Source organism: Micromesistius poutassou, assembly GCF_964030765.1.
Source record: "Micromesistius poutassou genome assembly, chromosome: 22".
Classification (NCBI taxonomy): Eukaryota; Metazoa; Chordata; class Actinopteri; order Gadiformes; family Gadidae; genus Micromesistius; species Micromesistius poutassou.
Genome location: NC_140292.1, coordinates 8,742,477 through 8,769,976, shown reverse-complemented (window position 1 = coordinate 8,769,976; position 27,500 = coordinate 8,742,477). Strand labels below are relative to the sequence as shown.

The 27,500-nt window shown below is 46.8% G+C and overlaps 2 protein-coding genes across 2 annotated transcripts in view; one reads left to right on the top strand and one right to left on the bottom strand.

Annotated features, from left to right (window-relative positions):
* Positions 1-4,922, top strand: part of sardh (sarcosine dehydrogenase) — a 33,599-nt gene extending 28,677 nt beyond the window's left edge. Inside the window, exons 19-22 of the mRNA XM_084486756.1 lie at positions 991-1,153; positions 2,580-2,748; positions 3,592-3,724; positions 4,393-4,922. Coding sequence (XP_084342882.1) covers positions 991-1,153; positions 2,580-2,748; positions 3,592-3,724; positions 4,393-4,521 — 594 coding nt within the window. The 3' untranslated portion in view covers positions 4,522-4,922. The remainder of the gene's footprint in view (positions 1-990; positions 1,154-2,579; positions 2,749-3,591; positions 3,725-4,392) is intronic.
* Positions 4,923-6,088: 1,166 nt separating this feature from the next.
* On the bottom strand, positions 6,089-19,145 carry dbh (dopamine beta-hydroxylase (dopamine beta-monooxygenase); the record flags this gene model as incomplete). Its single annotated transcript, XM_084486423.1, has 12 exons — positions 6,089-6,184; positions 7,026-7,185; positions 8,607-8,734; positions 9,203-9,262; positions 9,767-9,805; positions 10,527-10,670; positions 11,060-11,226; positions 11,870-11,972; positions 12,111-12,287; positions 13,994-14,251; positions 15,055-15,201; positions 18,774-19,145. The coding sequence occupies 12 exons, from the start codon at positions 19,143-19,145 to the stop codon at positions 6,089-6,091; spliced, it is 1,851 nt and encodes a 616-aa protein (XP_084342549.1).
* Between the last annotated feature and the right edge of the window lie 8,355 nt (positions 19,146-27,500).

Below are 27,500 nucleotides of genomic sequence, written 5' to 3'. Positions count from 1 at the left end.
TGCCGCTTCTGCTCCTAATCAGATTTCCCCCACTCCATCACTTCTAGATCACTGTCTCTGTCTCTGTCTCCGTCTCTCTCTCTCTCTTCCTCTCTCTCTCTCTTCCTCTCTGTCTGTCTGTCTGTCTGTTTCTCTCCCCGTCTCTCTCTATTCTGTCCCTCTCCTTATTTCTGTCTCTCTTTCTCCTTATTGCTCCATGCCGTCCTCAGTTCGGGAGTGGGGCAGTAAGATATTCTGTCTGTATGTTGTTGCTATTCCTGTGATTTGGGTTACCAATAATGTGTTTTTTCTCTATACTAGAAGTCACTTTCAATTAAACAGAATATAATGACGGAAGTAAAGGGCAGGCTAGTATTGAGATGAGCATGTTTGTGTGCGTGCATTCCTGGGCATGTACAGAGACACAGGGACGATAATCGTCCATTCAGCAACATTCGATGAAGGTGGTGTTTGTATTTTGGAGATAGATAGCAATAGATATAACTGTAGCGATGGATAGAGCTGTAGAGACGGATAGAGCTGTAGCCTCGCCACAGTTACTGATCGATGTTATAGGTCACCTCTTTCCGTCTCATTGCCATCACTCTTCATGTTTCCCCGCAGCAGATGGAGACTGCTCTTAGCATTGGAATGGATGACAAGTAGCTGCTGTCCTTGAAGATGGCCGTGTGTGTGTGTATGTGTGCGTGTGCGTGTGTGTGTGTGTGTGTGTGTGTCAGTGCGTGCATGCACACATACAATGTTATCAGTGACGGGTGCAGTTGTGTGACTAAGCATTTAGAACTTGGACTGGAACTAAAAGGAGCTCTCAATCTCTTATCTCTCTCCCTCTCTCCCCTTCCCTCCCTCTCTCCCCTTTCCCTCTCCCCTCTCCTCCCTCACCTTCCTCCTCTTTCCTCCCCCTCTCCCCCCTCCCACTTTTCCCCTTCTCCTTCCCCCCCTTCCCCTCCCCCCCTCTCCTCACTCACCTCCCACCTCTCCCCTCTGCAGGTCAGAGCCATGCGTCTGTCCTTCGTGGGTGAACTAGGCTGGGAGCTCCACATCCCCCGGGACTCCTGCCTGCCCGTCTACAACGCCGTCATGGCCGCCGGCGCCAAGCACGGCATCATCAACTCGGGCTACAGGGCCATCGACTCGCTCAGCATAGAGAAAGGTGGAGGAGAACGCTTCAGACCGCGGCGATGCGTTACTTACCGGTCCTAGTCCGAAAACGTTATGGTGCCGTGAGGCTGCTTCTTTCGCATGATGCGAGGTTACATCAAGATCAGTGAGAACAACCTGCAAAGGACAAGACAATGAAAAACAGGCGTGTTTAAAGCGGACCTGAAATGTCTGTTCCAGCGGGTCCACTGAATGTCTGTTAAAAAAGGTCAGCAGATTTAGTCACCACCACGACGTCGCTTCAGATTTGGTCCAGGTTGTCGACGGTCACTCAAGTGATGTTTTATACATGGCGGGGGAGGGCAGCCAGCTGCCGAACCCTCTGCACAGGATTCAGAAGGCAGCGTTCGGGGCCCGCGGTCACGTCCCCGCTGCACCGCGTCGACAATTTAATTCAAAAGACTTTTGAATCATTTTCTCCCTCAATTTTCTTCCTCTATTTCTTCCTGAAGGGGCGAACAAAGGCAGGGTCGCTGTGGAAAGAACAACAAAGGAAGAGACTCGCGTCAAATCACTCCCCGCACTGCAGACGACGGCAAACAAATCTGAAATGCAGAGCGCGCTAATGTTTACATCCTAACGCGCACATTTCAATTCAGCGCCAGTCGGCGTTCAAGGCTGCGTTGGCACCCGGAGGGCTCTCTGCGGCCTCGTCCGCCGGCCGCCTCCTGCCAGCCCCTCCGTCCTCCAAGCTCCGAGCTCCCCTAACGCGTCCGCCGCCGCCGCCTGCACGGGGGCCGGGGCTCATTAGCAGTCCAGGTGGAGCGAGCTGCCTCACCGGCTCCCCCTAATCTGCTCCATCCCTCCTTATCTTCAAGCCACTCCCCGAAGACCCCGGGGGAAACGTGAACCTGGAACTGACGTGAACGTGCTGTCGGGAGTCGGGACGTGCTCGACTTTTTGCGGCGATTGCTTTCACTTTCACTCTGGTTCGGTCCGACGTGGCCGCGCCGCGCAGTTAGTCGCCGTCCCCGTCCCTTATAGGACCGAGGCGGCGCACGGACGTCCTTGAGACGTGGCGGATGCAGCTCACTGATCCCTCGATGAGGCCGCACTTCTCGTTCAGGGCGGCTGGGATGGGACACGCCGCGGTCCAGTGGCTCAGAAAATGCGGCGCGCCTGTGAAGGATCACGATGCATGTGAACGTTTCCTTCTTTGTGACAAAGCTCAAATTCTAATGAATTCAGAGGAAAGACCAGTATTAAAAAAGTGTTAGCAATTGTTTGATTGCAAACACTGCGATGCAACAGCCTCTCACCCAAACGTTCTTGGTGTGAAGACAAAATGTTTAATGATGATGATGTAGTTTTTTCCATGGGTGCCAGTCCGTCGTGTACACTGTAATGTCTGTATCTGTCTGGCGACACGATCGCCTGTACCCGCTCTGTTCTGAACCCGTCCTCCGTCTCGTCTCCAGGGTACAGACATTGGCACGCTGACCTGCGGCCGGACGACACGCCCCTAGAGGCGGGGCTGGCCTTCACCTGTAAGATGAAGAGTTCCATTCCTTTCCTGGGCCGTGATAGGCTGGAGATGCAGAAGAAGGAGGGGCTAAAGAGGCGAATCGTGTGCTTCACCATCGACGAGTCAGTAGACCCTCTCATGCGCCCACTAGCTTATTAACTAACTAACTAATTGTATTTGGCAGGATTTTTCTGTTTGTGGTTTCGATGATGGTTGGGTTTCGTCAGTAAGCGGGAGTTTAGCAAAGGAAAAATAACAAACCCAAGGAAACAATGTGATATATACTGGTGTAGGAGCCGATAATGTTTGTTTTGTTTATCTGATACGATCGACTGTTATGTTTACGTTTTTTAGAATTATTCTTTTGATCCGTGACATGCCAAAGAGAAGGTCACCATAACTGGTACTACCAGATAATCAATAGGGCGTTAAGAATAGTGCGATCAAATTAAAAACTGGAATAAAACAGAACTATTCTAAATCCTTCAGATAACCCCGTCTGAAAGATTTACCCCATATTGTTATTATTGATTAAATTAATATTCAGTGGTGCCTACTGCATGTAAAAAAACCTGAAATCATAAAGCAATTGCTGAGTTTTAACGTCTTTTTAAATTAGATTTTAATGTCACAGGCGCTTAAAATCTGAATAAGGGTTAGGGTTTCTGTTTAAATAAATTAAAGCGACCTTTCCTGGTCAGCTAATTGCCGAGGACAAAATCACTATTCGTATTAATATGCAATTAATTGTGCAGCACTAATACCAGCCAAATGATAGTACATGCTCAGTGCAAGGTATGCACTCTGATTTTCTGTGCTGCAGCACCAAAAATAGGCCGTCACACAGACAAATGCTGTCTGTGTGCCTTTGTTTGCTTCTAATAATAATAAGAACAATCCAGATCAAGTATTGTTGTGTATTGAAATTTGTGTTATTTATTCCTCTCCCGTGTTGATTTTTCCAGAAAAATTCCACTGTTCGGCCTGGAGGCGGTATACCGTAACGGCGTTCCCGTCGGACACATCCGGCGCTCCGACTACGGCTTCTTCGTCGACAAGACCATCGCATACGGATACATCCGGAACCCTGATGGAGTGGTAGGGGCTCCACAACACACCTCTCTCTCTCTCTCTCTCTCTCTCTCTCTCTCTCTCTCTCTCTCTCTCTCTCTCTCTCTCTCTCTCTCTCTCTCCCTCGCCCTCTTCCTACCTCTCTCTCTCTCTCTCTCTCTCTCTCTCCCTCTCTCTCTTTTCAACCACAAACACACATGTTCCCTCACATATTGTTCTGACCTATTGCAGTGGTTTGCGTTCAAAGCCGTTGTTTGATCTCGTGTTCACCGGCTCCAGATGTAATCACAAACGGGGCGTCGCTGTCAGAGTGTGTGTGTCTCTCGGCCCGCGCCGTTATCTAGATTGCTCACAGCTGGGAACACTTACCGACGGATGTTGAGTGACAGCTGGGGGGTGGAGCTGGAGAGGCCTGAGGGACATCACGCACGGCGTTTTATTATCATCTCCTATTGTGTATTCTGGAGAGTAGAAAGGTTTTTTCGACGCTGCCGTTCAGCCGTGTTCTGTACTGCACTGTTCCCGCCACTTAGCTAGTCTTGAGAAGCATTATCGCAAAGTGTCATATAAGTGGTGGATCCTCATTTGTAATTGGTCTCCGTCTGTCTGTCTCTCTCTCTCTCTCTCTCTCTCTCACCCTCTCTCACTCTCTCTCTCTCTCTCTCTCTCTCTCTCTCTCTCTCTCTCTCTCCCAGGCAAACCCTGACTTTGTGAGGAGCGGTGACTTCACACTGGAGAGGATGGGCGTGACCTACCAAGCCAAAGCTCATCTCAAGTCTCCCTTTGACCCCGAGAACAAACGTGTGAAGGGCATTTATGATTGAGATGCCCTTATAAGGAGCAGGGGCGGAGCTGTGAGTTTGGCCATGCCCACTTTGCCCTCTCTGGGACGGAAGGTTGACATTCAGGTGCAGTTGGTCCTGTGAATGGATAGGCTTCTAATGGCCAATTAAATCCAATGCATGGTTGATTTTGATTGGGTATCTGCCCGTAATGTCAAATGTGCAATGCATATATTGTCAGGATGCCTTTCATAAAGACGAGCATAGTGGATAGTATGCAGTGTGTCAGAAATGATAAATTGACACATTTTGGCAGGAGGGCAATAAAGCAATCCCATTTTTTTATGTTAATTACAACTGCTTCTACCCGAGATAAGCATCCTCAATGAAACGTAATAATATTATATACTTGGTATGCAGCCCATGTTTACGTTTGTAAACAGTCCAAATCTATAGCTTGGTCTACATACATAAATACATACAATGCACCAGATAAGATGCAGCGATTGCTTCTGTTAATCTCAACAGTGTCATGTGATTTAGTTTACTTAATGTTATTCAAACTAATTTATAGCGGATTTTGAACTTCTACCATGAAAGTCTAGGTAAACACCCACCTACAATCTTAAACCAATGTCTTAACTATTTCCATGAAATTATAAATACACTTAAAGGTCATTTATTAAGTATAGCCCTCAGGTTTCGTATTGTATAATGAGGGTTAATGTGCTGGACCTTTTAACTGTGTTTTCTTAACAGTATAATTCTATGTTCATCGCTTGAATAATTGAGATGCATGTGGTGTATTGGTGCAAGTTGTCCGTTACAAAACAGGTGCTAAGAATGACGGATGTAAAATATACGTCTCAAGCCGTCCTATTTTTCTAATTTTCTGCAAGCGTTTCTGTACATAAGAAATATAACAATCAATTATGTTTGAATAAATACATCCTAAAAATGAAAACATTTACTCAATGAATATACATCACAAAAGTATAGAAGATGACCTCTGTATCAGGGTTAAATGAAGAACAAGCGCCAACAGGTGGCGCTATGGCCAGTTGGTTGGTTAAATGGCTGTATCTCAGTCCGGGTTCGCCCTGTACGCCACACTCTGACGTCGCATCTCAGTCAACTCACAGATGATGTAAAAAAACATGTCCGCCCCTAGCCAATCAGCTTTAGAATAATATAGAATATATACCTGCAAATGAGTTGCCCATTTAATCCACTAATGGCAAACGTTGGTGTGAGACAGCTGCACATCCCCGTACTTTTGTAGCCAACCACGTCGTATCATGAGATTTTAACAGTGTACAGACGCCCTGTCTGCTATAGGGTATATTCTTACTTGTACATTCTTAAATCAATCACAGAAGTTTACGATCATGCAAGTCAGGCTCCCAGTTGTTTCCATTTATTTGATTGCATTTCTTTTATTACTGCTTGTACATAATGGTGACATCAGTACCCCAAGACCACGTCAACACTTCAGTTCCTAAGAAGGAAAGACGTCACGGTGAAGCCCAGGTGAGGTCATCACCCCCTGTCGGACTCCGGCCACGCCCTTTGGCCTGCCCGGGTCTGGGTAGGAGGGGGGGGCGGGGGGTCAGTTACCCGGGTTTAGCCTCCCTCCCTCACACGGGTATAGGGGCTCCTGGAGTGCAGAGGTGACCACCGGCAGAGGCTGGTGGTCCCACTGGCCCTGTTGGAAAACACGCAGGATAGCATCAGCTCACACTGTGTGTGTGTGTGTGTGTGTGTGTGTGTGTGTGTGTGTGTGTGTGTGTGTGTGTGTGTGTGTGTGTGTGTGTGTGTGTGTGTGTGTGTGTGTGTGTGTGTGTGTGTGTGTGTGTGGACCGACCGTGCTGTGTAAAGCGCAATGAACTTCAGTGTAAACCAAAAGTAGACTAGTTCCCATCTCAGACGGTCGATGTGTTTTATCATTGTATGAATTATCTGCGAGGCTTGTTTTTTTTTACCCTCACTACACCGCCTACACTGTGAATTCATTTATTGAGTTTATTTAAATTCAGAACTGTGCAAATGGAAGCTGCAAATCAACTCGGAATAAACTTGGGATTTGTGAGAAAAAGTATTCATACAGCCCATCATCGCTGTGATGGAGCTGTTCATGGTTCAGCTTCCGGTTAGTGAACAAGTGTTTGGATGATTGCATAGGCAAAAGTACAAAACACACTGCTGAATTACCATAATAATGACTTTATATACGTAATCTATTCTATAGTTAGATTTTGTAGTTTAGTTGTCTTGAATCACCTCCGTCCATTTTTCTGTGTTGTGTTTTTTGCATTTGGGGATAATGGGTCTCTTGTAAATGTCTTTGCCGTTTGTGTGTGAGTGTGTTTGTATGCACATGCACGTGAGTGTGCTTGTATGCACGTGTGTGTGTGTGCACATGCACGTGTGTGTGTGTGTGTGTGTGTGTGTGTGTGTGTGCACACGTGTGTGTGCACATGCACGTGTGTGTGTGTGTGTGCACATGCACGTGTGTGTGTGTGTGTGTGGGAGGCAGAGGCGCTCACAGGGAAGAGGCGTGCAGACGACTGGTTGCAGTGCATGGCGATGGGGGCCGTGTTGTACAGGGAGTCCAGCACCTCGCCGCTGAACGGGTCCCAGTGCAGAGCAGAGAACTGCTGCGTCACCCCCACCTCACCACACACACACTGGTCTCTGCCGTGGAACCTGAGAGAGAGACAGAGAGAGAGAGAGAGAGAGAGACTGAATACAAGTGTTAAACCTGCACTATGTCACTCCATTAAATGTGCAGTGTGAAGAAGTTGAGTGGCTTCTAGTGGAACAAACCCGGCAGAAATGTAATATAATATTCAAAATAACGTTTCAATGAGTGTATAATCCCATGAAAATAAGAACCGTTGGTGACACTTCACAGTAAGGGTCGATTTAATAATCAACTGTCATCATTCATTTGGTTGAAATATGCAACCTCACTGCTAGACGCCACTAAATCCATCACCCCGCCCCTATAAAAAAGGTCTGAACTTGAAGTGTCTCAAGGATAAAACACGCCCATCCACAAGGCAATCCATCCATTTTTCCGACCAAACACCAGTGTATTTTTGGTTGTTTAGTTTCAAAATCTTGCTCTCTTCTGCTTTTTTATGCTCCGTCTCTTTTCCGCTCTTGAATCTTTACCTACAGCATCTCTAATCGGAGGGCTTCTTCTGATTTTATTTGTAGTAAAATATAATCTTGTTAACAGGTTGACGAAGAAGAAGGTTGGTCCAGGTCCAACAGCTCCCAGGCTCCTTGCTCCAATTCCAAGAAGGCAGCGTGCCGGTTCTGGTTCAGTGTGCGCTCTGCTTTAAACCGCCGGTATCCCGGGGACCTCGGGCTCTTTCCAGAACACTGCATCCTCCTCTCTCCTTGAGACGAGGCACTGGTATCTCCCCAGATCATAGCAGGGAGGTGATTGTCTACCGTAGCTGCAGGCCGTCCCTGAGCAGCGAGCAGGCGATGGAAGGTTTAATCACCGAGGACGGAGAGCCAGGGTCCATCCGAGGGACACCAGCAGGGCCCCAGGCCGGGTAGGGCCCCAAATGCATTTTTAAAGCAAATCCCTAAACCTTCAGATTGGATTTAATATATATATATATATATATATATATATATATATATATATATATATATATATATATATACTGTATGTATGTATACTTATATTATTCCACCACATGGGCATCGAATAAAAATGCTTTGCCATACAGGCAGCAGAATTTGAGCCACAAAGATTAATTTTAATAAAACAAACAAGGTTAGAGAGAGATGTGTGGGGGGCAGGATACTGTAATAGGAGCCAGGATGTTCGACTCCCAGTGGAAAGGTACTGGGTTTGATCTCCGCTCTACGTCAATGTGGATGAAAGCTTCTGCTAAATGCCGGACTTGTGATAAGAGAGAGAGAGAGAGAGAGAGAGAGAGAGAGAGAGAGAGAGAGAGAGAGAGAGAGAGAGAGAGAGAGAGAGAGAGAGAGAGAGAGAGAGAGAGAGAGAGAGAGAGAGAGAGAGAGAGAGAGAGAGAGAGAGAGAGAGAGAGGAACAGGCGACGTATTAAACAGCCTGAAACAGTCGGATATGTGTGCTGTACCTGTTGATGAAGCTGAAGTACTTCTGCAGGTAGTCGGCGTCCACGTGGCTCTTGCACAGCTCCAGCTGAGTGCGGGGGTAGTAGTGGACGTAGTTGGCACACATCTCCTCCATGATGCCGAATCCCCCCTAGAGAGAGAGAGAGAGAGAGAGAGAGAGAGAGAGAGAGAGAGAGATGAGAGAGAGAGAGAGAGAGAGAGAGAGAGAGAGAGAGAGAGAGAGAGAGAGAGAGAGAGAGAGAGAGAGAGAGAGAGAGAGAGAGAGAGAGAGAGAGAGAGAGAGAGAGAGAGAGAGAGAGAGAATTAGAGAGACAGAAAGAAAGGGAGAGATAGACAGAGAGAGGGAGAGAGGGTAAGCCAGACAGAAACAGACGATAGACGAAAGAGGCGATGCAGAGGGAAACATATGTCGGAAACTGGATAAATTTGCTCTGGAATAAGAGAGCGCTGTGTAGACGACCAGAAGGAAAGCATGGGGGGCAGGGCTGGAGAGGAGGCGGAGGAGAGACCCCCTGAGGGGCGCTGTAGGGGGGCCGTCGGTATCAGGGCAGTGAGGCGAGGGACAGAGTCCGTGGGAAGATCAAGTTGGTCTGCTCACCACCGTAGGTCCACTCCGATCCTCTGTGTTGTACGTGCACTTGGTCACCAGTGTGTCTCCCTGCGGAACACACACGCACGCACACACACGCACGCACACACACGCACGCACACACACACACACACATACACGCACACACACACACACACACATACATGCACACACGCACGCACGCACGCATACACATATGTGCACACAGACACACACACACACACACACACACCTAGTCAGGAAAGCTTTTAAACTCGTGTACGTACGACGCAGCAGTAGAATATTAGTGAATAATTGAAGGTGGATCGTGTAGGGATCTGTGAAAGACAGCCCAACAGAACCTTCTGGAGCCGTGCTATCTGTACCTCCCCTGTAGCCCCTCACTGCTGTGTGGGGCTCCTCAATGTTTCAACGGACTGAATTGACTGTAGGTGTTTACACCTCACAGTCTCCAAACCCATATTCAACTTTTTATTCCACCTCCCAGTCCCTACCCGAGTGACGCTGTAGGTGTCAGGGTCTGTTGGGTGTTTCACCCATCCTGGGATTATTATTTAGATGTGGTATACTCACAGGTAATACGTTGACCATCTTCCTTAGCATTCTGATGGTCTGTAAGAAGAACGAGCTGGTTAATTACTGACAGCGTACCAGGACCGGCATTCAAATCATGAAATTGGTATTCAGGGAAGAGTAAAAGGATACAGACTTTTAATCTCCAGTGAGCAGCTGGGACAAAAATATACTGAACTAAAATGAAATGGTTGTAAGGTTATAGTGAGAACAATACCTAGACAAGAAGTTTGTGTCCTAGTACTTTGTAGGATACTACCTGGTAGAGTGTAATTCTTCTTTATATACTTACTGGTAGTGTCTCTGTACTCTAGTACTCTGTAGGATGCTACCTAATGGTGTGTAGTACTGTAGGGTCTACCTGGTAGTGTGTAGTACTTTGTAGTGTGTAGTACTGTAGGGTCCTACCTGGTAGTGTGTAGTACTTTGTAGTGTGTGGTACTGTAGGGTCCTACCTGGTAGTGTGTAGTACTTTGTGGTGTGTAGTACTTTGTAGTGTGTAGTACTGTAGGGTCCTACCTGGTAGTGTGTAGTACTGTAGGGTCCTACCTGGTAGTGTGTAGTACTTTGTAGTGTGTAGTAGGTCCTACCTGGTAGTGTGTAGTACTTTGTAGTGTGTAGTACCTGGTAGTGTGTAGTACTTTGTAGTGTGTAGTACCTGGTAGTGTGTAGTACTTTGTAGTGTGTAGTACCTGGTAGTGTGTAGTACTTTGTAGTGTGTAGTACCTGGTAGTGTGTAGTACTTTGTAGTGTGTAGTACCTGGTAGTGTGTGCTGTAGTGCTGGTCCTCTTGTACGACCTCCAGCTCCACGCCCCCCCTCACCAGGACGGTCCGGACCCCCCTCCCCGCCAGGTGGGTGTGGAGCTGGGACGCAAATATACTGATCCCCCCTGGAGGAAGCGCCTGGAGGTCACAGGTGCATGTATTTTAGTAGTCGGTTGGACAGTTGCATTTTACACATTCTGCCCGCTGGCGTTCGTTCTTATTCAATCCATGTTTTTTTTTTTAACAGACCTGGCTTTCTCATGCAAATCCAAACAAACAAACACAGAATCGTAACACTATCGAAAAGAAAAGTCTTGCCGTGCGAACGTCTTTTCACACCTTTGCAAACATCAAACAACAAAGCACTCAACGACATTTTTACCACTGTGTACTTTTCTCAAATGTGTTTACCAACGAGGGTTAAAAAAAACAACACACAGATCCACACCGATGACCAGTGGAGCAGCCCACAGCGTCCATGAGACGGACGGACGGACGGACGGACGGACACGGATACGGATACGTACGGTCTGGGTACACTTGGACGTGCAGTAGCCGGAGAGGTCGAAGGCGTGCTGCCTGGGGGGCACGGCCATGATGGGGGTGTAGACCAGCCCCAGCTCCATGATGCCCGCGTCGTAGCGCCGCAGACTGGGGGTGTAAAACAAGCGTATCCCCGACGTGTCCCGCCGGCCTGAGAAACGGAGCGCGCACGTAGCATTGTGGTGTTAAATACACACAGGACTAGCTCGCTAGCTAGCCCTGGGCCGCTAGGGGCCACGACCCCGAGACACAAGGGGCCTCTCTTTCCACCGGCAAACGACCCGGTAAATACATTGTGTTCCACTAGGCACTAAACAGGGCTGTTAATATCCTTCAAACCTCTAATGTGGAAAACTAAGGGCCTATTACTACGACATTGCAATGTGAATGTTGTTGATATGTGTGATATGTGATTAGGAGAAAACAAATGTAGTATATAATAAACAATAGGTGGCCGAGGGCTGGGTAATGATGAGGCAGCCACAGCCTGAACCACACTGAGGATTTATGGTGAGCACCAGCCAGATCAGGGCATGGCTGCTGTAATTTAAGGAGTCTGCTCTCTGGCAAAATAGGCTCTGGATTTCCAGGAATTGTGGGTGTGCCTGTATTTGTGTGTGTGTGTGTGTGTGTGTGTGTGTGTGTGTGTGTGTGCTAGCGTGCGAGTGCGTGTACGTGCGTGTGTGTGTGTGTGTGCCTGTGTTTTTGTGCCTGTGTGTGTGTTTGTGCCTTTTGTGTGTGTGTGTGTGTGTGTGTGTGCCTGTGTGTGTGTGCCTGTGTGTATGTGTGTGTACCAGAGAGCAGCAGGGGATTGTGGTAGTGGACCTCCAGCCGGAGAAACCTGGAGGAGCCCGGACCGCCGAGAGGAAGACCTGCATCTGGTGGGTAGTAGAACGCCTGCCAGGAGACACACACACACACACACACACACACACACTCACTGTCCAACCCCTATCTGTACCTGAATGAGGTATCTGTGTGTGCGTGTGCATGTGCGTATGTGTGTGTGCGCGTGTGTGCGTGTGTGTGTCTCACCTCGGCCCCCATGGCCCAGGCCGCCAGGACGTGGCGGCAGAAGTTGAGCTTGCTGGGCTTCATCTTGTCGTCACAGGGCCCGCTGTAGCTCGGGACCTCGGGGATGTCGGGGGAACACTCAAACACCTCCATGTGGTGGACGATGGCCTCGTTGCCCGGGGTGATCACCGACTCGTACTGACGGGGGGGGGGGGGAACACCAGCCAGCAGGTGTGAGGTGTTTAGTGTGTGAGTGACCTGGGACCGCTCAGGAACAGCGTGTGTGTGTTAGAGGGGCCCCTGTAGGCTGTGAGGACCAGCGTGTGTGTTAGTGGGGCCGCTACGCTGTGAGGACCAGCGTGTGTGTTAGTGGGGCCGCTACGCTGTGAGGGCCAGCGTGTGTGTTAGAGGGGCCTCTACGCTGTGAGGGCCAGCGTGTGTGTTAGTGGGGCCCCTCTACGCTGTGAGGGCCAGCGTGTGTGTTAGAGGGGCCCCTGTAGGCTGTGAGGACCAGCGTGTGTGTTAAGGCCTCTTTATGGTCCCACGTTCACGCAACGCAAGGACCACGCAGACGCTTCGACGTAGTCGTGAACGTTTATGGTCCTGCGTCGGGTTTTAGTGAGCGGACCAATCGCAGCCCCTTGCGGCTGCGTCGCCTCGACGGAAGGTTGCGTCAGGCCCTTGCGGTGGACGCAAGGAGGGTCCGCAAGGACGTAAGGGGTCCATAACCCCCTTGCGTTGCGTCAACGTGGGACCATAAAGAGCCCTTTAGACGGCCCCCTGTAAGCTTTAGAATGGGACATTTACCGTTCCAGGAAATTGTCAGTGCAAACGTCTGTAAATAATCCACATTTATATTCAATCTCCATCACTGGGCTTCCCTCGTGCATATCAACATTCATATCTTATCTTGAATATGGTGGGTTTTTACTTTAGGGTCTACAGCCTACTCTAGTCACGCCCTGCTTGGTCCGTGAGGCGGTTCTGATTGATGAGACACCTCTCCATCAGACACCTCCTATTTCTTCATCCTGTGAGGCTGCATTGATAAAACACTCCAATACACTCTGACGATTTGTTGTGCAGGATAGGAGCTAAGGGTGGTCGAAAAAATCTCCTAGATGACTAGTACAGGATAGTACCATGTAGTAAAGTAGAAGTAGTAGTATAGCATAGCCTAGCATAGTATAGTGTAGTATAGCGTAGCAAAGTAGAGTCATTTACAATATAGTATAGTTATGTAAAGTAAAGTAATACATTATATTACATTATAGTATAGTACAGTATAGTACAGTGTAGCACAGTACTGTATAGTCTAGTATAATAAAGTATATTACAGTATAGTATAGCCTAGTATAGTAAAGCATAGTGTAGTATAGTATAGTACATTATTGTACAGTATAGCACATTATAGTAAGGTATAGTATAATAAAGTATAGTACAGTATAGTACAGTGCAGTCTAGTATAGTACAGTATAGTCTAGTAGTAAAGTATAGTATAATAAAGTATACTATAGTACAGTATAGTACAGTGCAGTATAGTCTAGTATAGTATAGTCTAGTATAGTATAGTCTAGTAGTAAGGTATAGTATAATAAAGTATACTATAGTACAGTATAGTATAGTCTAGTAGTAAAGTATAGTATAATAAAGTAAAGTAAAGTAGAGTACAGTGTAGTACAGTGTAGTACAGTGCAGTATAGTCTAGTATAGTACAGTATAGTATAGTCTAGTAGTAAGGTATAGTATAATAAAGTATACTATAGTACAGTATAGTACAGTGCAGTATAGTCTAGTATAGTACAGTATAGCATAGTCTAGTAGTAAAGTATAGTATAATAAAGTACCGTGTAGTACAGTGTAGTACAGTGCAGTATAACATAGGGTGTTAAAGTGATGCCCACCATGACGATGTGGTTGCGGGGCATGTCCCGGGGCAGCTGCTGGACGTAGCACCAGTAGGTGGTCTCCTGGCCGGGGATGGTGACGTTGGGCGCCAGGACCTCCAGGGTCTGGGCGTCGAGGGGCAGGGAGGGCACCGGGCCGTCCGGCCGCAGCATCAGCACCCGCTGCACCCCCGTCTGGATGAGGGACAGGTTGAGCCGGTCCAGGGACGCGATGGGACGGTCCAGGAGACCGTAGATGACGTGGACCGTACCATCCTGACAAAGCAAGGCGGGGGGGGGAGGGAAGAGGTATGAGTGTGTATGTATTTGGTTCTTTGTATTGTGGCCCATTTACTTAATACATGCAAATGGATAGATAAGGGAGGGTTGGGGTTTGGGAATAAAGTTTTATCCCCAATTCTTTCAGGCACCCTAGAGCATCTAAGTATCTAAGTCCCTGTAAGTTGGATAAAAAGATCCACTCAAAAATGACTACAGCAAGAAAGTAGGTTGAGTTTAAGTGTGGGAATAAAGTTGAACCCCTGAAGGCTTCAACAGGGTTCAATCATCCTGCTAGTTGATACTGGGAAAGAACATCTAACCATTATATAAGTCGTTATGAACCAAAGCCAAGAGGGAGCACATTGGACGAGGAGGGAGTGTATTGTTTCATTAACATAACTCAGAGGGGAGCTGTGTGTTACCACTCAATTCATGTCACTATGTGGATCAACATGAACAGAGCAGGTTGGCTCTGCTCTCCAGTCCGTTCCATATATCTAGATGGGATGTGCTGTGAGCTATCCACACATGGACAGATCTCCATGACAACGTAGTAAAAAAAAATCTTGTGTGCACCAACAGACAGCGCCGGAGCAAAAAGAACAGGACGGCAATATATGCCAGGACGATAATGAAGAGAAACCTGCACCACAAGCACAGACACAGAGGGTCCGATCTGTGTGTGTGTGTGTGTGTGTGTGTGTGTGTGTGTGTGTGTGTGTGTGTGTGTGTGTGTGTGTGTGTGTGTGTGTGTGTGTGTGTGTGTGTGTGTGTGTGTGTGTGTGTGTGTGGCGCACCTGGATGAGGTAGTCCCTGGGGTCGCAGGTGCTGAATGATCTCTTGAATAGCAGGTGGAAGCCCTGGGGGGTCTGGCTGGCCTCCAGCAGCTGGTAATCCTGTTGTTGGTCCTGAGTCACATGACCCTCTGCATCACTCCATGCATCCTGCAGACACACACACACACACAAACATGCACGCGTGTACATGTACACACATGTGCACGCGCGCACACACACACACACACACACACACATATAAACATGTCATGAATTAAAAACGAAGACAGTACCTCAGTACCTAAGTAGAGTAATTCACAAGGCAGCGAATATATAGAGAACATATTATCAGGACTTGAATATACTACTTAAGAGTTAATTGGTGATAATCAGTAAAATGAAGAGACTTGTGATTTGAAAATGGTCCAGGCCTGGCAAGAGGCACATTCATATCCCAAAGGAAAACAGGAGCTGGCTTTACCTTCCTGTAATGTCTGCCTAGAATAGAAGCTAAAATCGTTTTCTCTCTCTAGCTCTCCTCGGCTTTCTCATTTTCTCACTCTCATCCTGTTTACCTTTTTGCTTCCCTTTGAATCGTGTGGCACACTACTGAAACTGTTGATTTCAATTAAATAAATATGTTTTGAAATGATGATGATATTAATGAATAGAGTCTTTGTTTGCATGTTAACCGTTGTCATGCCATGTTCATACGTGTCACAAGACATGATGATGATAAAGTGATAAACAACGTAACAGTAGCCTGATCTCCATTGAAAATCATTTGTCAATGATTATTGGTTCAGTCTATAAGATTGAATAAATAACGGCGATTGTGCTTCATCAGTCAATGTATAATCATTGGCCAAGCTCACATCTAGGTTCATAACTATCCCAGGTCAGAGGTCATCAGGTCATCTTGTCTCTCTGTGTCTGGATAATGCACAGTACGAGACCCCTTGGGGAGGCTTTGCTGCAAGTTGAATACGTTTGCTGCTTTTGCTTTTGCTTTGTGAGCTTAGTTCATTTGTGTGAGTGAACGTTGATTTGTTCAATTCTAAAGCCACCTGTGTTTCAGGCACACACACACACACACACACACACACACACTGTACTGTACTCTGTGATGCTAACCAAAGTAAAAAAAAAACACATAGTTACTTCCACAAACTCGAGTCTTCGTTCAAGCATTCACGTGGAAAGGGATTAGCTAGCATGACAGGCATGAAGGTGATTAGAGCGGATGACTCGTCTGTTTCAGCGGCGGTGGGACTAGTCTGGCCGTCCTCAGATAAACCACAGGAGTGTATTTTGAGGGACAGACTGCGGGGGGGGGCTGAGGTGACGGTAGGGTGACGGTCCCATCCGTAAGCTGAGCAGAACAGCTGGGCCCAGCTGGACCGCGGTGTTAGGAGGTGATAGTGTGGAGGACGTGATCGTTAGACTGCCAGCCAATGAGAGGGCTTGTGCATCGTGACGTCACATCGCAATGAACCGCCTCCGTTTCAGAAGTATAGGAGCACTGGAATGTTATTGGAAGTAAAAATGTCTTTTTGGTCATTAATTATGAAATTACTTGTTAAGGGGAGAAATTGTTGTGTTTTGAAACTGCCCCAGTGTTTCTCATGCGACATACTAAGTTTTTTTTTTTATACTTTCTTTTTATTTGTTTTTCAGGATGAAAGAGAACAAATAGACAGACAAAGAACACTTAGGGCAAGCATGGGCCATATTAGAGTGTGAGAATAATAATAATTTAAAAAAAAGTAGAAAATTAAAGTGGGTTACATTCCTTACAGTAGACAGACCATTTTTTCCAGGCCTTGATATAGCGATCAAACTGTAACCTTAAGGAAAAGGTCAGTCTCTCCATACAGTTTATTTTGTTGACGACTGCAATCCATTCGTCTTTAGTTGGCGGATTTTCCCTTAGCCACTTCCGGGTGATGGCTTTCTTGCATGTAATAAGTAGGATTTTGTAGAGGTACTTATCGTGGGCCATAAGATTGTCTGGAAGTTTACCCAGGTACAGTATAATAAAGGAGTTTACAACTTGTATTCCAAAAATTGAACTAATTTCTTTGGAAATTTCACCCCAGAATGGCTGGATACAAGAGCAGTCCCAAAATATATGGAAGTGATCAGCCATTGATTTACCGCATTGCCTCCAGCATCCACTCTGGCCCTGAGATCCCTGCTGCATGAATTAAATTTTTGGAGTTACAAAAAAACATATAATATTCTTCCAGGAAAATTCCCGCCAAGCTCTTGAGTTGGTAGTTTTAACCAGATTTTCCCAAATTTCATACCATTCCTCTTCAGATATCTCCAGGCCCGATTCCTTCTCCCATTTTTGTCTAACTTGGACGGTGGACTGATCTTTAGAATTCTGCAGTTCTTTATATATCCGAGAGATTAAATGTTTGTTGCCTTTGGCTTTGTATGCATCAGAAAATATGACATACTAAGTTTTGATTAGCAATAGGTTACGCTCCTTTGGGTCAACTAATAGATAGACTGCATCAGAGGACATTGTGTGGAACTTGAAATGATGATGAGATGATGATATTAGAATGTCCATGGGGAAAAAATATGTCTTTTTGCAAATATATATTGAATATGGTGTAATTGAAGAGATTTGCAGCGTTGTGGGTGTATGATTGCCTATTCATGAACTGACCTTGTGTGTGTGTGTGTGTGTGTGTGTGTGTGTGTGTGTGTGTGTGTGTGTGTGTGTGTGTGTGTGTGTGTGTGTGTGTGTGTGTGCGTGTGCATGTGCGCGTGTGTGCGTGCGTGTGTGTGTGCGTGCATGTGTGTGTGTGTACATGCACATAAAGAAACGCAACCTTAAAGCTGCCTTATTTCTTTGCGATAAAGAACCAGAGGCACAAAGGACATAGAAAACATAAAAAATACAAATGGCAAAATACTAGAATATTTCTGGACATAATTGAATATGTACTTGTCAGGCAATGATGGTGACTCAACAGCAGTATTGTGCTCATCGTAGCACAAGACGTCCTTTGGCATCATAAAATACAATGCGCATTATGACATCCTTTTGCCTTCCAGCCATCGCCTTTCAGTACAGTTCTGTCTCCTTGCACAACCAGGACTTTAATGCAGCTCATTTCCTGTTACACTTATACAATGAGTGGCAGGAACAGGTATTATATCCATTAAACATGTATTATATTCATTATACATGTATGTCAATTGTAATTATACAAGACACACATTTGTATACTTCTGGTTAGTATACAATGGCATGGCATCTCTTTAAATGTAGACAAATGCTGTTTCACTTATTTTACATTAACAGAATAACTCTACAAATCAAAATACTTTAGATATTTAGATTTATATAATTTATATTTATCTATTGGAGATATGTATTAATTTATTCATGTATTATTTTGTATAAATTTGATTTGTGGAGAAAACAGGTTTTCTTAATTCACCAAACACAGATGATATGTGACAGTGTTTTAGTTGTCTGTGTGAGTGCGACAGGTATCGATCGAAATGGCTATAGATGCAAATAGATGTTATACATGGTTGCGCACTCAGATTAGATAATTAGATAATTGCGCACTAGATTTTATAATTATTAATTCCACTGAATACATGAATGTATATAAAATAACCTCATCTTTTAAGACTACTTTAATGCCATCTACACCCCTATCCCCCTGCCTTCACAGTATACATCAACAAGCCCAGCGACGGATCGGCGTTACCCCAAAGTAGCTCTTGGCTCCGTCGTCCCACAGAACCACCAGGTCGGCGTTGGTCAGCTCCCCGCGGTCCGACATGCCCAGCACCACGCCGTGCTGGATGTGGGCCACCGTCAGCTCAAAGTACACCTCCTGCGTGGCGTAGCTGAGGTTCCAGGCCAGCTGGAGGTCCCCGCGGGGGTCCAGGGGCACGTGGAAGGGCATGGGCAGAGCAGGGGGCGGCGGGGCCCGGGGGCTGGAGGAGGGGTCCAGGGGGTTGATGGCTCTGGCCGGGGCCTGGTACGACGCCACCAGGATGAGAACCAGGGCGGCCAGGGCTGTGAAGTACATGATGGTGATGTCCTGCAGGCGAAAGCTCCCGGTGAGAATACTCATAGCCTCACTCACGGGGGGGGGGTCAGTTTCACTTGTTCACGGCCCAATGAACTGGGCTTTTTTCCGGTGAATTTGACGCGTTGAATGCTAATTAGTTATTTCGTTGGTAAATATGGAAATTACATCGCAGATGTATTTTTATGTCCGACTGTGCAGTTAGGTGACAAAGTCTCTCTTGATGAAGGAAAGTTGTCCAGCCCTCAAGTCTTTATCAGTTTTTCATCGTCCTCTCCTAGAAAAATATATAAACGTTGTATTTCCAATTTTTTTCCCGTAAAGTCCTTGTACGTTCTTTCTCCCGACCAGTGTCACTGCTCTTCCCTCGGCCTCATCTCTGTTTTTCTGTCTCTGCTTTTTAAGGAAACCCCTCCCTTTTGTCCTTTCCATTTATGTGCGGACTGCAGGCTAATGGCATTAGGTCTGTTGGGGAAAATAGGATTGTTTTTCCTTAAGCCCCGGGGTCAGCCATGATTCTGCGCATCTGCCAGGGCCTAATTGATCCAAATTGATCCATGGACATGATCAACAACAATCGGCCTGGACTAACTAGACTTTATTGCACTTTCGATCTTCCTCACAGCTCATGCTCAAATCATGCTCCCCAAATGTCTCAGACAGATCGTTAACTTACCCTATGGTCAGTTTCTCCTGAAACCTTTGTTCGCTACGACGTCAGAAACAAATAATAATTGCTAATATGCTTTACATAGAGTTATCATACAACTACTCTAATCTCAGTTGTATGTATACTTTTATCGTCAGTCCTACACTGGATATCCACTGATTGACAGCCGACAGATATGGATATGTAAGCACATCACACCTTCCACGCTGACAGACTCCTGGGAGGTCTCTTGACGGCTCGGCAGCTCGTGCGGGCTCGTGTTCTGACGTGTGCGTACTGGCCCGACAGCCGCCTACAGCCTACTGGTTGTGTTGGGCTGTGTTGTGTGGGGCCTGGTTGTGTTTGGGTTGGTTGTGTTGGGAGTGGAGTGGAAACAGGAGATGCTGGCCAACAGCAGCAGCAGCAGCAGCAGCAGCAGCAGCATCATAGTGTGTTAATGTAATCAAACCCCACTGTTCCCTGAGGAAATGAGAGCGCTTTAGAGATCTGTCTATCCTTCTTCTGTCTCCTTCCATCACGTGCCACATGATACCTGCTTGGGTTTATCCTCTCTCTCTCTCTCTCTTGCTTTGTTCTTTCCTCTTTCCTTCCTGTCTCTCTATAAAACAGACTCTTGAACAAACTAGCGCGCGTGCTTTGTCGGCCTATTTCTTTGTTGAACCCTTTTTTTTTCGTTTCCTTGTTTCTGTTTTCCCTTCTTATGAGTCCCAGGTAGACTCCGTAATGCACTGTTCATCTTTTATTAACTTCCTTTGTTGTTTGCTATGAAACACGCTCATGTTCTCCCAGACCACTGCTGCCGTCAATCACACGAGAAGAGAGCCTATGAGGTCATCTGGAGCAAGCAGAGGGACAAATGAGAGCCCTGCTGGAGGGGCTGGGGTCAGCTGTCAGATTGGCTGTTGTCTGTGGAGGGAGAGAGTGATGGTGCATCTGTGAAATTACTTTCACAGATGCAGTGTGTGTGTGTGTGTGTGTGTGTGTGTGTGTGTGTGTGTGTGTGTGTGTGTGTGTGTGTGTGTGTGTGTGTGTGTGATTGAGATGCAATACAAGAAGAAAATATATCTATTTGCATTCAGTTCTGTTCTATTCCTCTTCCTGTGCCTCCCACAATGCTTTGCTCCAGGATCTCACCACAAATTGGCTCATCAAGGATTCTTCAACACACTCTGCAGTTATCAATCAATCACAGTCCATTACCCAATCAAAGAACAGCTGACCTTCCAGCCTCCTCTTTCAGGTGTGGATTACCCCTATAGCCCTGGGGCGTAGCAGGTTAATCATCCCCCTTTATATGCTAGTTTCTTAATATGCATTGAAAGGTTTTTTTCTTCTGCACAGGAACTAAAGACATTGGCCACACTGTATTTGCCGGCACACTCGATATATTGACTGTGAGGTGAATTTTCTTCTGCAGTACAAAAGCTTTGATACTTTGTGTGAATATAGTGCATAAAATGAGAGGGTGAAGATTTACTTGGAGGACGGGCTGTCTGTTCTGCTGATGAATTAGAAGAAGAGCTTGTGCCAGTCAAAGAACGCACACGTCCAAATGTACTACTTTGAATGTCCTGTCCTTGGTTTCACGTTACTATTAGGTTGGACGTTTTATTCGGAAGTTGGCCTATAGGTGAAGAACAGGAAGGCTGTAAACTTTAACTTTACTAATCGGGCGCATGTTTGCGGGCATGAACTCACCGATAAAACCACAGACCAACAATGAACCTCACACACAGACACACACACACACACACACACACACACACACACACACACACACACACACACACACACACACACACACACACACACACACACACACACACACACACACACACACACACACACGTTTGATAGCCAGTCATTGGCAGGGCCGGCTAAAGGCAAAGGCCATAATATCGGCGGTCGCATAGAGCGCCCCCTTCTGGTGGACTCCGGTTGCCCTCAATGAAGGAAATCGGGGAAATAAAACAAAAAACTCTTTACCTCGCCTAGGGCTAGAGCATAGCTAGAGCCGGCCCCTTCATTGGACTGTGTGATGGCAAGCCTGACTGCGCAGCCTCTTTCCTTCATTTCCAATTTGTTTCCAGGTGATACCAGTGTTTGTCACAGGTGTCAAGTTCGTGTGTAAGCAGCAAACCAATGTTTTTGATAATAAACCCACTTTGCATGGAATAAGAAACGGTCCACGTCTCGTCTCGTCTTGTACATCACATCTCCAACGCTGCATTTCACAGTGCATTCCCCGAGCGGTGTGCAGATCCGAAATACTGACAAACACACACTCGCGCACACACGCACACATACACACACGCACACGCACGCACACACACACACACACACACACACACACACACACACGCACACACACACGCACACGCACACGCACGCACGCGCGCGCGCCCTCGCAGCGTATGACAAACGACGACCAACGCCACAGAGCGGAGCAAAGCGGAGGGAAACGCGAAGCCTCGCGTCGACTATTTGTTCATAATTGTTTGATTATGATTTCCTTCTTTGATTTTATTTTGACAGGATCCGGTTGCCTTCGCATCCTGGGGAAAACGCGCGAGGTCTGACCTCGTCGTCAAGCGGCGTTAAATCGGGGCTCGTAGATGGAGCTGTCGAGATCTTTTCCCGCCTCGCTCGCTGTGATCCGCGCGCTGGTGTTTGCGTAGGACGGCTTCTTCTTCTTCTGTTGAGGACCCGTCGTCCGTCGCGAGCCAGCAGGCGCTCATTTGCTGCGATTCAACTAACTCTCCACACGGATCTAAAACAAGTCCACGTTCCGGGGAAACGCGTCCTCCGACCCCGCTGGAGACCTGGCTAGCTGCAGGTCGACCCCCCCGTGGCTTCGGACTATCTCTGCTGTCTCTGCGTGGACAGAAATTAGGACAGAAATCGTATTTTTTTTAGTTTTTCTCTGAACGTGAACGCGGCGAATCCGAGGATAAAAGTAGCAGCTGTTTTAGCAGCATGCACGTAACGCGAGGCTGCTTCTCCGGTTGACATTGACTCTTTTACCAGCCCGGTGTTTATTGTGAACACAAAGCGGCTTGCTCGGCGGTTTGGTGGGTGGTGGGGTCGTGAGGTTATGCTGATGCCGACGTGCTTCACACCGCGTCGCAGTGAGTGAACGGAGGCTCCGGGCGAGGATCCAGGGGGTCTGGCACAGCGTTGGGGAGCCGACCCTTACCCTCGATGTGATCAGGTGAACTCCTCTTATCTCTGAAGGTAAGCATGACCCCGGCTACTCCGTGTTATTATCATATCCCGCTAAATAACTTGCTTTTTGGTGAAACCCCCTTATCAGTGATTTTGTTCTACATTCTCACTTCTTTGTTTTTTTTCCGTTGCACCCGTGTTTGTAAAACGGCTGGAAGAACCATATTTACGGAGGATTTCTGGAGAAAACTCGATTTAAGTTACTAGAATCTATCGAATGGAAGTCAGCGGGACGAGATCAGCGTTCAGCTGCGATAGTCAGGTCGTCTCAGCACCCTGGACAGCACCCTGCCTCCAGAACCCGGAGCCTTTGCAGAAACTTTAAAGTAGTATTGCCGAACTTCGTTTACCCAATAGATGGAGATACGGTGCTCGGTCACCAAGCCACAGCCACTTCATCTGCTCACCGAGGAATGAACCTATTGAACATCTCTGAGCGTTTTAATTTCAGTCCAACTCACCTTAAGAATGGTGGTTGAATTCCAATGAAGGTCATGATTAGGTGTTCATTTTTCGATGTTCAGTTCCAACAGCTCAGAAATGCTCACCATTTGATTGTGCTGTGGAACAGTCCTTAATGTTGAAACAGAAATAGCATCATTAAAAACAGCCATCATCTTTTACACAAAATATATATTTTAAAAAAATCGTCTGCTATTATGAAAACAAAGCCCAGTTAAACACCATTAGCTTCTACAGGGGTATGACCTTAATTGTTACCTGCTGATCTAGAATTGTACACAAAGTGCACACATTCAATTGCAACTGTTCCTGCTGCTATATCTTATTTTCAAGTCATGCAAATTCAACATCAACCTCAACTGTAGGGTAGTTAAGCATCTCTTTAAGCCTTAACATCACACTGCTGCTATGCATTGCCGCGCAGCCCGTGGTTTAAGGAGATACCTGCGGCTAGTCTGGCCGCGCTTTTATTCTGACAGTCACCTTTTATTCCCAGGAATAAACGGGCCTAAGCAGAGGGTAGGGTTTGAGGGAGGCAATTGCATTCAGGCCTTCGCTATGAATTGGTAAGGGGCTGCAGGCGAGTATGCTTGGTTTTAACTGGCAGCCCCCACTAAGAGAGAGGGGCGGAGCCTGTGTTCCCATGGTGACATTGCTGACCCTCGGAACAACCTTGCCCCCCTGGGATATTACACACACACAAACACATAAACACAAACATACACACACACACACACACACACACACACACACACACACACACACACACACACACACACACACACACAAGCCCCCCCCATGGTGCATTACCACAAGTGTTCCATCTTTGCTTCTCCTTTCCCTGCCTCTTACTCATTACAGAGAAAGGGTGTGTGTGTGTGTGTGTGTGTGTGTGTGTGTGTGTGTGTGTGTGTGTGTGTGTGTGCGTGTGTATGTGTGCAAGCATGTAAAACCGGAAATATTGCTGAAAATCAGAGTCAAAGGATTAGAATAATTGAGGCGAATGGGGATGAGCTTAGAAAAAATATATTTAAGTTAAATACCTAATCAATTGCACAGACGGTACAGTTGAAAATTGCACAAAAACATCACAGCAGGACAGAAAATCAGAGAGAGAGAGAAAGAGGGAGAGAGAGAAAGAGGGAGAGAGAGGAGAGAGAAATAAATAGAGAGAGAGAGAGACAGACAGACAGACGGAGAGACAGACAGAGAGAGGGGCAGAGAGACAGAGACAGACAGAGTGAGAGAGGCAGAGAGAGAGAGAGGCAGAGAGACAGACATAGAGAGAGAGGGGCAGAGAGACCGAGAGGTAGAGAGCCTGTCTGGGGGAAGGGTATAAGGCTGCTCAATAATCATGTTAAACAGCCATAAACCCCTCCCTCGCTCTCACCATCCTCCCCTCCCCCTCTGCAACGCACACTTACACACACTCATACACACACACACACGCACGCACACACATACACACGCACACACACACACACACACACGCATGCAGATGTACACACAAACACACACATACGCACACATGCAGACGCACACACATACACACACACACACAAACACTCAGGTTTACCTTCAGTTTCATGTCTGTCCACCGGTCCTAGGCCTGCAGACACACTATGCGACCAGCCATCCCTCGAGTGTTTAGCCGTGGTCCACTGGTCCAGTGACCCCATAGCTGGGAGTAATCACACGCACAGAACGCACACACAACCCGAATCACAACCCCGAATCTGGAGGCTGCGCTTCATGGGAGATCCATACACATGGCGAGCGTGAAGGTGCACAGCAATCACATGGCACAGCTCTCCCCCTCCTGTGTGCACACAGAGAAGATGGCTTTATATATGTAGTAGCTTATTGTGTGTGTGTGTGGGTGTGTGTGTATGTGTGTGTTTATGACCTGTGTTACCACACTACCACAGTATAGATGTAGTGGTCAATGGGTAATCCATGTGTCCTCAGGTTTAATTAGACGGACCAATCAGTGCAGTGCTTCTGTGGTGTTAGGTTACGATGCTGTCATGGGTCTCTGTGTTCAGTTTAGCCCTAGACATCCAATCTGTGTGTGTGTGTGTGTGTGTGTGTGTGTGTGTGTGTGTGTGTGTGTGTGTGTGTGTGGATGTGTGTGTGGATGTGCATCTCCTCTCTCTTTGTCTCTCTCTCTCTCTCTCTCTCTCTCTCTCTCTCTCTCTCTCTCTCTCTCTCTCGGTCTGTCTGTGTCTCTGACTCTCTGTCCATCTTTCCCTCCCTCTCATGCATGCATGCACTCTCTCTCTCGCTCTCTCTCGCTCTCTCCTCATTTACTCCCAAAGAAAATGTGGTCTGGTATAAGTCTTGGGACAAGTCCTCCTCCAATAATGTGCAGTGAGTCGATCAGGCCACACAGAGCACGGAGGGAAGGGCTCAGGTTGCGTTGTGCTGAGAACAGTCAGAGCGCAGACCTTAAAAAGATACGGATGCCGTAGCAAGGCCATTGAGAGGGCCACGATGAACCAACGAATCCAGAGACAACAGATCAATTCAATATTTCATACAGAGGAACGGTCTGACATTGAGTTTTGTGAATATTCCATCCCGCAGAGTTTTTAGGCGCTGCTGATTTAAGTAATGCACCTCTGATTTATTTAGCAACGTGTGACGTGCGGCCATGAAAAGTCTAAATAGTTTGTGTTACAAAAGGAGGTTGGAAAAATTAATGATTTCAATAAGATGCTTGAACACTCTACTCTCTCCGTTACCATAGAAACTGATGTCGACCTGGCGTTACTCAGCCTCCTCCTAACTCCAGGCTGGCCCCATATATGGTCTTTTACAACTCACCACATCCAGCCATCCATCCGACCCCTATCGATCCATGCATTTGCACATCAACACTTACGCTCTCCAGATCCCTCCTTCCAGCCTCGCCGCTCCTCCAACCTATCGGTCTATTCTTTGTAGAAGAAAGGAGGGCATTGATACTATCCCATCCCTGAGTCAATCTACATATATTGCCTCGCCTTGCTGCCTTCTGTCACAGCCTGTTCAATTCCCCCCCCCCTGTTCATTATTCCGTCCGCTTTGCCAAGATATTGGACACCTGGCTCCTCCATTAAACATTCATGTTTATTTTGGTTTTATGTTTATTCCGAGGTGTGATTTGCTATCTTGTGTCCATTTTGATTGTTTAATTCTGCTGTTGTTGTCGCAATCTCCCTTAATTGCATTACGGAGGAAAGATATCTTTGAGAAGACACTGGAACACTACAGAGATATGTCTGTGAATTTCATCATGTCCGTGTTGAACAGAATATAGTGCAAATGAGAATTTTCCATGTTGCCGATTAGTAGTTCTTTCTCGTTCTGTTCAGCTCCTTTCAACCTCACATGTATACGCATAAGAACAAGGGTTTTGTATAAGCAGAGACCAGACAGATTGGATTCAAAGTGATTTGGATACACATCTGTATTTGTGTGCCCAAGTGTTGTTCAAATAGATGTATGCAACTTGAATATCGCCATATCTATCAAATGAGAGGAGAGAGAGAGAATGGCTGGAATAGGGAGACAAGGACAGAGACAGAAAGAGAGAGAGTTTGCACACATTTGGACTCTTTAATAATGATGGAGAGAATATGGAAAGCAAGAGGAAAATATTATGTAAAGCTTGACGAAAGGACAAGACAGCTACCGGGCAGAGATGTCCAGCTGCCCTTTGCAGTGGCCTTGCAAACAACACACTGTCCACCCACACAAGACCCACTGACACACACACTGAAACTGCACACCCACAGTACAGAATACACATACATGCATGCATACACTTCCCTGTAGGATAGCACTGTAATGTGCAGCTGAAGAATCGGTTTGACTTCTGTGCATCAAACTGCTTGTGTGTGTGGTCGTGTGTGCGTGCGTGCGTGTGAGTTTGGGCATGTGTTTGTGGGTGCGTGTAGCCCACGTTATTGAGAGGTGTGGCAAGGTATAAGCAGATTATGTCCTTTTTTGATTTGATCCCCACTACCCTACCTTGCTTCTACATTTCCTTTGGCATATTG